This window comes from Emydura macquarii, unplaced genomic scaffold, assembly GCF_026122565.2.
Source record: "Emydura macquarii macquarii isolate MOO-44397 ecotype Brisbane River unplaced genomic scaffold, CSIRO-AGI_Emac_v2 contig_2627, whole genome shotgun sequence".
NCBI lineage: Eukaryota > Metazoa > Chordata > Testudines > Chelidae > Emydura > Emydura macquarii.
The window spans coordinates 355,292-368,727 of record NW_027132764.1 but is presented as its reverse complement, the minus strand read 5'-3'; the positions used below and the strand labels follow the sequence as shown (position 1 = coordinate 368,727).

General features: G+C 61.0%; 2 protein-coding genes across 2 annotated transcripts; one reads left to right on the top strand and one right to left on the bottom strand.

Annotated features, from left to right (window-relative positions):
• Nucleotides 1–1,263: 1,263 nt before the first annotated feature.
• On the bottom strand, nt 1,264–10,242 carry CLN3 (CLN3 lysosomal/endosomal transmembrane protein, battenin). Its single transcript, XM_067563827.1, has 16 exons — nt 10,096–10,242; nt 9,806–9,935; nt 9,657–9,720; nt 9,141–9,243; nt 8,471–8,545; nt 8,278–8,357; nt 8,003–8,088; nt 7,665–7,737; nt 7,409–7,552; nt 7,207–7,331; nt 6,911–6,960; nt 6,474–6,542; nt 2,811–2,866; nt 2,518–2,611; nt 1,894–2,034; nt 1,264–1,595 (listed from the first exon to the last, which is right to left on the bottom strand). The coding sequence occupies exons 2-16, from the start codon at nt 9,855–9,857 to the stop codon at nt 1,470–1,472; spliced, it is 1,338 nt and encodes a 445-aa protein (XP_067419928.1). The 5' UTR covers nt 9,858–9,935; nt 10,096–10,242; the 3' UTR covers nt 1,264–1,469.
• Nucleotides 10,243–11,516: 1,274 nt separating this feature from the next.
• LOC137163609 (galectin-3-like) lies at nt 11,517–13,426 on the top strand. The gene is made up of 6 exons (XM_067563920.1): nt 11,517–11,584; nt 12,000–12,151; nt 12,483–12,534; nt 12,611–12,740; nt 12,860–13,024; nt 13,422–13,426. The coding sequence occupies exons 1-6, from the start codon at nt 11,528–11,530 to the stop codon at nt 13,424–13,426; spliced, it is 561 nt and encodes a 186-aa protein (XP_067420021.1). The 5' UTR covers nt 11,517–11,527.
• The last annotated feature ends 10 nt before the right edge of the window (nt 13,427–13,436 follow it).

Sequence of the window (13,436 nt, the reverse complement as noted above, 5' to 3'; positions counted from 1 at the left end):
TTCCGCTCAGGGGCACGCTGGGACATGGAGTCCGGGGGAGCGGGGCATGCTGGGAAATGGCCGGCCCCGAGCCCCTGGACTCCAGCCTCCCGCTCCCCCGGGCCCGGAGCCAGGCTCCGCCCCCGTCGGCAGGGCCCCCGCCGCCCCAGAGTGGGAGGGGGCAGCCAGGGCTGCAGGGACATGGAGCCCCCCTGTGCCACAGGGCCTGGGGGAAACTGAGGCAGACACCGGCCTCAGCCACCTTACAGAAAATCCCCACTTGGTCACGCAGGGCTGTGGAAAATGGGGTCGCGGGGAGCAGGGCGGGATGGGAAGGGGGGGCTGTGCTGTGGCTTTTCCCTACCCCACAGCTCAGGTGAGGAGACAGACACAGGCAGCGGGTGCATGCAGGGAAGGACAGACATACGTCCCACCCACGCCCTTAGGGCTCCCGGTCCGGGTTAGCTCCCGTGGAGACATGCTCCTGCCCCCCACGAGCCAGTCCCAACCCACCCTCTCCCCCCAGAGCATGATGGGAAACATGGCCTTGGTGGTGGGAAGTGACACAGAAGGCCCCTTTACTGACGTGGAGGGGAAATGGGGGGCAGCCCCCCACAAGCACGTATGGACCCTATACACCCCAGCCCCCCCAAACACCCCACATACCCTCAACCCAGCCCCCCACCTCCACCCCCACCACAGCGATTGCAGGGCTGTGGCAATAGACAGGCCAGCAATGGGGCAGAGCAGCCTGCAATGGGGCAGGAGGCTCCCTGGCATGGGATGACTCTACCCCCAGCACAGCCACCTCCCACTAGGGGACCCAGACTGGCAGTAAGTGACACAGACGCAGTGGTAACGACCAGCACCCACTCACCATGGGAACAGGCCCCTTTATTGACAGGGGGAGGGGAAATGGGGGCAGCTCCCCCCACATATACCTATGGACCCCATACACTCTAGCCCCTCAAATTCCCCACATACCCACACCCCAGTCCCTCAAATTCCCCACATACCCACACCCCAGTCCCCCAAAGTCCCCACATACACCTCCAAACACCCCACACCCCAGCCCCCCAAATACCCCACACTCCCACCCCCATAGAACCTCATACACCCCCAGCCCCCCAACACCCAGTACCCTTATATAACCCCAAACCCTACACCATTCTTCCTATCCTGCTCTGTCCCACATACCCCATACATCCTCCGGCCCCATATCCCTCCCCAGTCAGCTTTTCCTTCCACACACATGCACCCAGGCTGACTCTAGCACCCCCTCACCTGGACCCAACACTCCCAGTCCTTCCCATACTGGGGCCTGACCCACCACGGCTCCCTCCCAGCTCCCGCACCGCACCCCCTCCCCTCCCAGCCACCAAGGTGGAAACGGGCTAGAAGGTCAGGAGAGCAGGGCCAGCTGGGGTACACGCGGAGCCCAGCACCCTGCGGTGTGGCTGGAGCCCCGGGGCCGGGCTGCGCGGGCGGGCTCAGGGCACTGGCAGGCTGCAGAAGTAGCTGTGGGCGGGGAAAGCGGCGGCTCCCGCCAATGAGATGCCCAGGGTGTCAGCCACGCAGCCCACGCCCATGGCAAACTCCCGCTCCTCCGGCGGGCTCTGTGGGGGTAGGGGGGAGGCAGAGTTAATGGCAGCGGGGCCCCACTAACCCTCCTTTCCCTGTCATTATCATGCTGACCCTGCCCCCACAAACCCGCCCCAGCCCCCTTTTCTCCTGAGGCTCCAGTCTTACATTAATCCCTTCCCGCCATCCTCTCACCTAGCACCTCATTACATTCCTGCCCCCCTGCGTGCCCCATGCCCCAGCATTCCCCAGCCCCCTCCTGGCCTGGTGTCGCCCTCCTGTGGTGCCCTGTTACTGTCCTCCCCCCAGCCCCTGGGTGCCCCCCACGCTCACCTCCAGGCTGATATTGTGGAAGGTGTTCACGTAGCCGGCGCCCCCCAGCAGCCCCTCGTACAGAACCAGGGCAAAGACCAGGTAGATGCTAGGTAGGAACATAAAGTACACGGCAGCCAGAAGGATCATCATGTTCAGGCACTGCGAGGAGCAGGGAAAGGGATCAGTGCGACACGTCTGGCACCATGGCTGGGGCTGGGGGAAGGGGATCAGTGCAACACGCCTGGCACCACAGCTGGGGCTGGGAGAAGGAATTTGCACAACACACCTGGCACCGGGGCTGGGGGAAGGGGATTAGCATAACACGCCTGGCGCTGGGGCTGGGGGAAGGGGATTAGCACGACGCACCTGGCACCATGGCTGGGGCTGGGGGAAGGGGATCAGTGCAACACGCCTGGCACCACAGCTGGGGCTAGGAGAAGGAATTTGCACAACACGCCTGGCACCAGGGCTGGGGGATGGGGATTAGCATGACACATAGAAGGGGGGATGGACTGTGAAGCCAGTGATGTGGGGTTTCCCTCTGTGTGCACAGCAGGGGGTGCTGCACCCTGGAGGGGAAGCTGGATGCGGGTGTCTGCAGTGCAGAGGGCATGCCGGGGAAGGGGCGAAAGGCATCCGTACCTGCAGCAGGGCAAAGGCCCAGATGTGGCGGATGCGCACGCAACGCAGGGAGGAGCGGGACACAAACACCCCAGCCTGGTAGAGCATCTGGTACCTGCACCGGGGAGATGGGGGATCAGTATCAGGGGGCTCCGTGAGCTTTTTCCAAGGGTCCAGGTGTCCCTGACCCTCCCCACCCCCATGGGGCTCAGCTCTGTCCCCCAGGACCCCTCTCCATGGGCCGAAGTGCCTGGGGCCCCTGGAAACTTGCTGCAGTGTCATTGGGGTCCTGGGGCCGGGCCCAGGGGTCTCACCAGCGATATTGCTGAGGGTGTGTCAGAACCGAATCTTGGAAATACAGCAGCTCGAACTGGTGGAGAAACATGGGGGGTTAGTGAGGCAGACGTGACCCCCCCCCAACACATGCCAGCAACCAACACATGGCACCTTCCCTCCACCCCAGCTCCTTCTCCCTCACCAGCACCCTCCAGCCTCCGATGCACCTCGCCCTTCACCCCAGGACCCACCAGGCAGCACACAACTCCCAACAGTCCCCCACTGCCAGCCCCTTTTGCCCCCAAACACAACCTCCCACAGCTCCCCAGCGTCCCACCCAGCCCCCCTCCGTGACACCCTGCACCCCACATTCACCATTCACATATGGGGCTGATGCGTTTGGTACAAAGGATGTCTTGTGAGGTATCGTTTGAAAACACATAATCCGCTGAACATCATGATCCTGTTAACGTGTTTATCAACATTCTAGGTGGAGCTATGAGATTGGACTCTATGATTGTTACTGCTGTAGTTCTGGGTAACCCCCCTCAGACCATTTTCTCAAAGACGAAGGCATGCTGGCCTGCCAGCTCAGTGCTAAATGTGTTGTGCTTTGCTGGGATGAAGTGGGATCTTTTCAGAATATTTTGTATGAATTTTGTGTGCCTCAGTTTCCCCTGTGAGCTGCATGATTAACTAGGTGTGGGGGGAAGGTATTTTCTTTGCAAAAGAATCCAGAGATCCAGGTGGGCCTGGGCCCAGACAGCGGCCCAGCGATTCGTTACCTAGAAACTGACACCCCGAGCCCTCTCTGGGAAGCCAGTCAGTTTGGCCGGCTGGAGAACAAACAGCGAGTCAGAAGGAACTGGGGTGATCCTGTGTGACACTGAGCCAGAAAGAGTTAAGGCCTAGCAGGTCAAATGACCCAAACTCAACCTTCAAACGCATACTAAAAGGCAATACCAATGGTAATTGGAGCCATTCATTGTAAAATAGCTAGAACTGCCACGTCTACACTTCTATTGTTGAGAGTTTGGAAGTAAATAATGGCTCCGTATGTCCTCGTGTTAGTGATCAGCAAAGTAACCGAATAGTTCCTGTCTGTCACTATGTTCTGCTAATTTCAGAATCAAAAGAAGATAGTAGCGTTTAGCTGAAACTTGACTGTAGTAACGGCGTGTTGTTTTCGTTTCCCTTTGTAAGTGTAAGTAGAAACTACCTGTGAGTGGCTGTAAATAGCAGACTACCTTGTGCTAAAGATGTGCATAGGAAATAGCAGGGTTCTACTTTAAAGCCACAGTAGTCACCTATTAACTGCTCAACGAGACGTCTGCTATCAAGAAGCTAGCAATAAACCTGCCAAGGGTCTATAAAAGGGCTGTCTGGCCCCAATTCTGCCAGGTCTGCGTGGATTTCATTAGGGGACGTTCAAGTCGTAAAACTAAAGATCCCAGCTGTAAACTGGTTCACTTTGCTATTTCTTATGGAAGAAACCATATAGACTTCGCATGTGGATTGTCTGCTGGACTCTTACCTGTGAAAGTGATTCTAAAAGAACTTTTGCAATTGAGTTTATCATCTCTGCTATGAACCGACCCCTGGGCTTTATTCCCATCTGTATTGTAGACTGTGAAATTCAAGCTTGGCTGGGCCTACTTATAAAACTAAGCTAATCAATGTTATTAATAAGATGCATATTGCAAAAGTACAGTGGTGGCTGGAAAGCCTTTTTGAAAAGAAATGATTGCTTCTTACTGCATCACACAGGTGCTGTTTTCGTCTTTAAGCATGTCTGGTATTTCATCAGGGTAACTGCCTTCCCTATGATTGATGGCCCCTCTTGACTGACCAGTCTCCATAATGAAACTATCTTCTGTAATTAACCCGTCTGTGCCAGAGTGGCTCCGTATCTTTCAAGGATACCTTATGATCCTTGGGTGCCAACTCAAGTATTACTCAATTTTCATCTCAGCAAACCCCAACTCTCTTTTATTAGGAAACCGGGGAGCTTTGTAACAGCTAAGCGCTGGATTGCTCATGAAACAAAATCCAGGCAGCTAACACTTTTTGAACTGAGTAAAAACATGGAGGTCTTTCCCCTGTTGTTTTTGTTTGGATTTCCTTCGTTCTCTCATGTAACTACGAAAGATGCTTTGAAAACACTGAACTTAAGAGTAGAAAGAGGAAAGACATTCCACTAGCCGGCGCGCTTCAAGACTAAGAAATCATTCCAGACACAGAACTGTCATCTCACCCGGCTTTCTTCTGGGACTCCGGAGCCAAGCTCTCGGAGAAGCTGCCAAGAACTGAAACCACCTCCCCTTGCCTGCATCGGTGAGAAAAATTGCTTTTGCGGCTAATATATGCTGGACATTTGGGTTGGGGGCTCATTTTAGAAGCATAGTGATTAAAGCTTTTCTGTCATTATCGAGCGAGTGTCTTGTCAATTCCTGAATGCGCTAATATCCAATCCCAGTTGGTCAGGTAACATGTATGTATAATGATCTTTTCACTATTTCTCTCTCTCTTTTATATATAGATAGATGCCTTTTTGCTTTTAAAACTTACTAGCCTTGGTAAAATTTAGGAATTAGCTTGCATGTTTATCTTTTTATTTCTTTTGTAACCACCACTGACTTTGGTGCCTGATCACTTGTAAATCACTTCAAATCTGTCTGTTCCTAGCTAATAAACTTCTTTTATTGTTTTCTTTAAAGCACGGTGTTTGATTGAAGTGTTTGAGGAATCAAGGTTGGCCCATGTCCATTATCCTTGGTTGGAATGACAGACTAATTTATGAGCTCACGTGGTTGTGACAAAACGGAGGGGGGTTCTTAATGGGTTTCCTAGTTTCTCAGTAATTGGCATGACTACTATGCGTGTGTCTCAGTTTCCCCGACGTGCAGCCTGTGTAACGAGGTGGGGGGGGAGAGGGAGGATTGTTGCTGCAGGGGACCAGGTGTGACCTCGCCTAGCAGCCAGAACCCCAGATGATGGCCTACAGATTGGGGACCCCGGCAACTGGTGCACAGGAGGCCCACCCCATCTTGGCAATCAGCCAGCCATGGCCAGGGGAGAGGACAAAGGGCTCAGGCGAGGGGGCCTAGGTGACCTCTTTGCTGGGACCGAAGACAAAGGACAAAGGCGGGGCTGTCAGGTAAGGTGATGGAGGAGGAGCGTGGCGTACAGGACCAGAGAGAACCACCTGGCTGGGGGACAGAGCCAGCTGGACAATGCTTAGAGTTCCCGAGCCCCGTGTGCTGCATACGGACATTCACTAAATCCTACTGCTTTCGGCTGGCTGAGAGCCCTGCAGTGCGGAGATAGGGGTGGCGCTGCGCCTGCGGATGGGAGGGGTCCCCGGGGCCCCAAAGCGAGGGGATGCCCTGAGGGGCCCACGGAGAAAGACAGGCAAGCAGACAACTCAGAGGTGCAGCACCACCGAAGGGGCCTCGCCCTGGGGAGATGGGGAGCACAACATGCGTGGCAGCCATCGGGGGTCACTCCCTGGGCCAGAGAATCAGGGAGAAGTGGGCAAGATGCACCTTTGCGCGGAGCCGGGCTGGGCTGTGGCTGGCTGCAGCGAGCAGAGCCTGGGGGTTCTCGCTGACCGGCCAGGCCGTGCATGAGGCACCCCAGGCCACGGCCACTCAGCAGCTCCAGCTGCACCCCAGGGACCCTCCCAGCCCCCCAGCACTCACCAGGCCCTGGTTGATGAAATACTCAGCGAAATAGACGAGCGCCAGGGGCAGCAGGTATTTCAGGAGACCCTGTGGGGAGAGGGGGGGGGGGAGAGTCACCCACCCCACATGTGCTGCACAAGCCACCACATGGGCGCACTGTTGGGGGGATCCCCTAACCCGGACACCTGGGTTCCATTCCCCACCCCGCTGTCTGGGAGAGCTGGAGGGGCCCTGGGGGGACCCCTACCCAGATGCCCCCAGACGCCTCGGTCCCACTCCCCAAGCGGCTGCTGTTCCCTTCAGTCCCAGCTGCCCCAGTTCCACCCATCCCCAGCCCCCAATGTGGCTGGGCCTCCCGCTGGGACACTGGAGAGGGAGCAAGAGCCAGAACTCCTGGGTTCTGGGACCACCTGCCTGTGCCATGCCACGCTCAGCGACCCCACGCCCAGCCCTACCTTCACAATCCGCACTTTGTCCCGCCATGTCAGTTCCATGCACCCGTCACCTGGGGGAAGGGGGGGAACAGACATGAGCTGGGCCACCTGGACACCTGCCCCTCACAGCCCCCCTCCACTTGCCCTGTCACCCATTGCTGCCCACACCACCTCTTGCACCCAGCCCGATCCCCCACTCCCAGCTCCTCGTGCCCCCGACACAACTTCCCCAGCTCCCAGCCCCTCCACCCACAGCTTCCCTCCCAGCCCCCGCCCTCACCTTTAACCCTCCCCTCCCCCCCATACGTCCCCCTTACCCTGCTTCATTGGGGGCCCCCCCATGAGGGGCTGGCAGGCAGCGGGCAGGGGATCCCGCCGGACAGCACAGTCCCTCCAACTCCACTGCGGCAGCGAGGGGGGCGGCACCAGCAGGAAGTAATAGCTGGGGGGCAGATAAAGGGCAGGGTAAGATGCTGAAGGGCACCCACCCCCCCCAAACCCCTCTCCGCCTCCCCTCACCTGAGCAGCATGGCCAGGGGCACGCAGAGCATGAGCAGCAGGGTGTGACGGGGGCTGAGCCCAGCCTGCGTCAGCCCCAGGTACGACAACGCCCCCAGCAGGCCGGCAGCCCCCGTGCCCGACGACCACCACGACACCACCTCGCTGCGGGGAGAGCAGGGTGAGAGCAGGAGGGCAGGCACCCCCTCCCACGGCCCCCCAATATCACCCACCCAAGCCCCCCCAACGCCTCACCCCTCCCGCGGCCCCCCAGTACCTGGCGTAGAAGGCTGTGAGCGCCAGGAAGCTGATCTCTCCCAGCCCTGATGAGACACTGGCCAAGATCACCCCTGGGGGAAACACGCAGCACTTACTCACAATGCACCTGGCCTCCCCGCCAGGCACAGCGGTTACCCACAGTGCACCCCTCCCCATCCCCCAGCGCAGCGCTTACCCACAATGCATCTGTCCCTTGCCCTGGGATTCAGTTCTTACCCACAATGCCCTGTACCACCCACCCCTCTCCCTAGGGTGACCAGATGTCCCGATTTTATAGGGCCACCTCCTGATGCTCACACCCCTCCCCCAGCACCTGCACCCCCTCCCAGCACTCACCCCCGATGCTTGTGCCCACGGTGGTGGAGAAGGCGACCAGCAGGAAACTGCCCCAGGCACACAGGATGCAGAACGCCACCCGCGGACTGGGGGGAGACATGGGGTCAGCGCAGGGTCGCCCAGGGAAGCAGTACCACTCCCAAACCCCACAGCCCTCCCAACATCCCTCCCCCCAATAACCCAGCACCCCAACACTCCTTCCCTTCACCCCCACCTCCTCCTGCACCCTCCCTCCTTCTCCCAGCCCCCTGCTCCCTTTTGCTCCCCCCTCTCACCCATAGGGCAGGCGGTGGATGTAGAAGGGGGCGCTGAGTTTGATGACCAGGGTAGGCAAGATGTCGGCCAGGAGCACAGCCTTGGAGGGGGAGCAGAGAGAAATTAGAGGGGGAGTTAAAGACAGGGCCAGCCCCGCCCCCTTCCCCAGGCCCCGCCCATCTCCAGTGGCTGTGACTTGCCAGTGCCACTTACCCCTGTGGAGATGGCATTGCAGTCGTAGCGGGAGGTGTTAGATGAGTTCCCATTGGGGGGCGTTACCGGGAGAGCCTAGGGGGGAAAACATGGTTACTGAGGCAGACACTGCAGATCTCCCCCCTAATACACACACACACACACACACACAGCCCTGGCACAAGGGGCCTCTGCACAGGTGCCCCCCACCCTAGAAGAGGAGTGAGACCCACTGGGGGTCGGCCCCACTGATGGGTTCCTCTAAGGGGCTATTCCAAAGCTGGGTGGCATGCCATGGACCCCAAACTACTGAGCTCTTCATGCCCCCTCCCCTGCAGCCCTCCCAGACTCCCCAACTGCTGAGCCCTCCTTTGCACAACTGTTTGCACAAGGATCTGCTCACCAGTGCTTGTGTGAGCCTGGCACACAGCCCTGATGCTGTGACCTTTGCACAGCTGTTTGCACAAGGATCTGCTCACTAGTGCTTGTGTGAGCCCGGCACACAGCCCTGGTGCCATGACTTTTGCATGACTATTTGCATAAGGATCTGCTCACCAGTGCTTACCCCCCTCCCCTGCACACAGTCCTGGTGCCAGGACCTTTGCACAGCTGTTTGCACAAGGATCTTGCATGTGACCCCAAGGGCAGCATCTCTGTGCTATTTCCCCCCCCCCCCCCAGCTTGGACTCACCTGGCCCGTCCTGTTGGTGTCCAGCACCCCCTGCTGGCTCAAGATGTCATGAGCTGCGCTGAGCATCACCACGTAAGCAAAGTTATTGCAGAGTCCCAGCAGCCTGCAGGGAGCAGAAGGAAAGGGGGGGTTAGAAGCAGGCCAGAACCACCCCATCTGCACAGCCGGGGCAGGGGGCTGGAAAAGGCAGCAAAGCCGGGAGGGGCTGAGGAAGCATGAGCAGGCGAGTGCACAGGGGGCAGACCCAGGTGTGCAAGGGGCACGGCAGAGTGGAGAGGTGCTGAGCGTATCCACACCCAGGCAGTAAGCGTGCAAGGACGCCATGGGGTGGGGCCCAGCGCAACCGAGCGCACCCTGCAGCTAGTGCGAAGCACAGCGGGGGGCAGAGGCGTCCAGTGGAGCAAGCACAGCCACGGGCAGCCATCGTGGGAGACAGGCAATAGGGCCCGGGACAGGGCCAGACCAGGCCAAGGAGGGGTACGTGCGAGGACAGGATCCACATGCGAGGCCACTCACCAGAAGCCGGCAACATTCCTCCAGTGGGTGTCAGTGGAGGGGGGCAGCGTGGGAAGCTCCTCATCTGCAGGGGGAGAGGAGGAGAGTCAAGGGGGCAGACCTGGGGGAGGGGGGCAAACCTGGGGCTCACGAGGCAGGGAGACACTCACCCTCTGAGTCAGACAGACGCGGGCAGCTACCCACGCGGCTCCTCGGCTCCATGGTGGGGGGGATGTGCAGGATCGGGGCAGCTCACAGCTCAGACATGGGGGGGCCCATCCTGCAATGGGGAGCATTTGCCTGAAACACAGAGGGACATGGGGTGAGTCAGAGGGACAGATCTGCGGGGGGACCTCAGCTCCTTCCCCCCAGGGTCAAGTCCCACCCCAGCCTCCTCCCACCAGGGCAGGCCCTGTCCCTTTAAGAGACGCCAGGACCCCCAACCCCAGCAAACACTGACCAGCTGCAGCTTCCTGGAGCCGGGTCACATGACTCTATGGCGGGCGGACACGTGACCGCACTTCCTGTATCCTGTCCTCACCCCGTGTCACGCTCTAACCCTTTCCCTCCCCCTTTGGGGGGGGGTTGCTCTCCTCTCCCCAGCTTCAAGTGTGGGGAGGGGTAGCCCCCGCCTGGGGGGCAGGGCTGGGAGGAAGGAGGAGCCCAAGCTGGGTTTTGACAGGAGTTACGATGGCCGCGATGTGACTTCGCCCCTGAGATGAGCGGCCAGGATTGCCAGTACCCATCATGGCCGTCCGCGGTGCGCCTCGCTCCATCCCTATGAATGGCCGTCTTTGCCCGTACCTATCATGGCCGCCGCGTTAGCTTCTCTCCCATGCCCATGAATGGCCGCCTTTGCCAGTAGCAGTAATGGCTCCGCCCCCTCGTCCCCATGCGCCGCCTGCAGTTGCCATGACTACTGGACAGCCTAGTAGTATCCATGGGGGGAGGGGAAAAGCCCAGAACGGACCAGTAAAACCCAGTTCAAACCACTAAATCCCAGTACAAATCAGGAGGATCAACAGGTCCCCATCACACCCAGTCCAGCCCAGTAGCAACCGATATAATCCAGTAAACACAACAGGGTCCAGGGATGCCCGGTACAAACCAGTAAAGTCCAGTTGGGACCAGTATAAACCAGTGGGAGCCAACAGGGACCAGTCAAGCCCAGTGCAGGCCATAGGCCCCCAAGCGACCAGTGGGAACCGATGGGGGTGACCATGCAGGGATAGTCTGGTTCTGGCTCTGGGTCCAGCTGGGGTGGGGCAGGCTGAGCTGCAGCCTAGGCCTGCGCAGGGGGAAGCCGAGTTAGACAGACGGACGCAGGATGCGGAGGGGGCTCTTGTTTCTCACCTTGTCCCTTGTCCTGGCCACAAACCCACAGTTTCCTCTAGCTACATCCCCTGCCCCCCCACCCCGGGCTCTTGCAACAGGGCCTGAGTCACTGCAGGGGGTGGGGTGTGCAGGGCAGATGGGGGGCAGGGAACAGGGGGGGTTATGTAGGGAGGCAGGGAACTGGGGGGTGGGTAGGGGGTGCAGGGGCAGGCGGCTAGGGGGCAGGGAGCTCGGGGGTAGGCAGCTGCCTACCTAGGGGGCGGGGTGTGCAGGAGGACAGGGAGATGGGGGGCAGGCAGCTAGGGGGCAGGGTGTGCAGGGGGACAGGGAGCTGGGGGGCAGGCAGCTATGGGGCAGAGTGTGCAGGGGGACAGGGAGCTGGGGGGCAGGGTGTGCAGAGGTGCAGGCAGCTAGGGGGCAGGGAGCGCAGGGGGCGGGGTGTGCAGGGAGGTTACTGCGATTGCCCGCCCGTCCCTAGCACATCACTTCCCTCCCGTGCCGAAGGGGAAGCTGCAGCTGCCCCCAGCTTCCCACACCTAGCCGGGCGCCAGGCCCCTATGGACCTGCTCCAGCAGCACCTGCCTCGGCTGCACCGCGCCCTGCGGGAGGCACTGGTGAGCCCCCCTCCCCGATCCCAGGGTGCCCTCACCCAGCCAGCACCCACAGGGGTGGCGTGGGGATGTTGTCCTGGGGGGATGGGGCATCACGGTGGGGGTCCCATCTGTCCACCCCCTGCCGAGGCCCCACTCAGCCTCGCGCCTTCCCCCCAGGATTATGTCTACACCTTCTCCACCTACATCTTTGGGGACCAGGCGCACCCGAGGCCATGGGGGGCAGAACGACAGGCAGGGCTGGCAGGGAGGTGGGGGATGTTGGGGAACAGAGGGAAGTGGGGGGCCAGGGCTGGGGACAGATGGGAGGGGCATCACAGGGGGAGGAGGTCACAGGGCAGGGCTAGGGAGCACTGTCCAGGGCAGCCATTCTGCACCATGAGGGTCAGCCCCACTCAGCCTTGCACCCTCCCACCAGGATTACGTCTACACCTTCTCCACCTACATCTTCGGGGACCAGGCGCACCCGGGCGCAGAGGATCCTGGGAGAAGCAGGGAGACAGACCCCCCCGACCACTCCCATGGGGTGCCAACCAGCTGCTATGGGGAAGGAGACCCAGAGCATTACGGGTACCGAAAGTGCGGTGGGGTGGGGCACGGGGGTGGGTATACAGAGACTCATTGCCCAGTGCTGGGACATGGCCGCTGTGGGGAGGGCGGGCGGGCGGGCGGGGAGCTGGGTACACGGGGGGGGGGCCCTCTCCTGGCGCTGGGATGTGGTGGCTGTGGGAGGGCGGGGAGCAGGGGGGGGGGGGCGGGGTACATGGGGCCCCCTCTGCTGGCGCTGGGACGTGGTGGCTGTGGGGAGGGCGGTGGGGGGGTACACGGGGCCCCATCTCCCGGTGTTGGGGGCAGGCAGCTGGTCTCTGATGGGGCAAGCCTCACCCTTTCTCCCCTGCAGGGAGGAGGCGCCGGGGGGGCAGCGTGAGGACACTGGACACCCGGCCCCACAGGTATGTTGGGGGCAGGTGCCGGGGCACTTCCCCACTGGGGTTTGCCCCCCACCGTCACTGCTCTCTCTCCCCACAGGTGCCCTCAGCTGCCCAGGATCCTGCTCCCCAGGAGGGCCAGACGGCATGGAGGGGGTCCAGAGCCGGACCCAGCGTGGGGGCCCCAGGGGCTGCCTCTGACCAGGACATGCCCCACCCTCTTTGGCCATGTGAGTGGGGGCTGGGAGGTTTGTGGGGGGCAGCAGAGAAGGGGGGCTGGAGGGGATATGGGGCAGCTGTGGGGCAGGGCAGGCATGTCTGACCAGTTGCCCCCCTTCTCTCCCCACAGGGCCGGGGGCTGTGAGCCTGGAGCCTAGATCAGGGGAGCCAACACCCCCGGGCGCATGGGCGCCCCCCCCCAGCCCTTCCCACAGCCGGGAGCCCTGCCCCACAGCTCTGCCTGTGGCCAGAGTGGGGGAGTGCCAGAAGGGGCAGTTCCGGGGGGGCAGCATCTGTCTGGGGCCCCAGACGGAGGGCAGGGAGGGACATGTGGAGGAGGAGGGGGCCCTGGGACCGGCAGCATCTGGCTGGAGGAGCAGGAGGAGGATAAGTGGGGCCAGGAGGGGAGACCCAGGGGGGTCAGCACTTGGCTGGGGGGCCAGAGGGGGAAGGAGGAGGAGGACCTGGGCAGCTGCACTGAGGGAGGGGCCCAGGGGGAGGCGGGGGCTGGGGAGGGAGCCCCCATGGCCAGTAGCATCTGGCTGGGGGGGGAGGAGGAGGGGGCCGGTGCCTGTGGGAGAGTCAGCGAGTGGAGGTCTGGGGGGTGCAGCCCCCAGCTGGAGGATGGGGAGGGGCACAGGGAGGGAGGCCTGTGGGGGGCCAGCAGCTGGCTGGGTGCCCCCTTTGGGGAGTGTGAGGAGGGGGCC

Bases quoted from the DNA above. Each gene is read 5' to 3' on its own strand.
- CLN3 (XM_067563827.1), bottom strand. From the start codon at position 9,857: ATGGAGCCGAGGAGCCGCGTGGGTAGCTGCCCGCGTCTGTCTGACTCA. The intron at 8,358-8,470 runs GTAAGTGGCACT...TCCCCCTCCAAG, and splicing joins GCAATGCCATCTCCACAGGG to GCTGTGCTCCTGGCCGACAT. The intron at 1,596-1,893 runs GTGAGCGTGGGG...CTACCCCCACAG, and splicing joins TCCACAATATCAGCCTGGAG to AGCCCGCCGGAGGAGCGGGA.
- LOC137163609 (XM_067563920.1), top strand. From the start codon at position 11,528: ATGGACCTGCTCCAGCAGCACCTGCCTCGGCTGCACCGCGCCCTGCGG. The intron at 11,585-11,999 runs GTGAGCCCCCCT...CCCTCCCACCAG, and splicing joins GCGCCCTGCGGGAGGCACTG to GATTACGTCTACACCTTCTC. The intron at 12,741-12,859 runs GTGAGTGGGGGC...CTCTCCCCACAG, and splicing joins GCCCCACCCTCTTTGGCCAT to GGCCGGGGGCTGTGAGCCTG.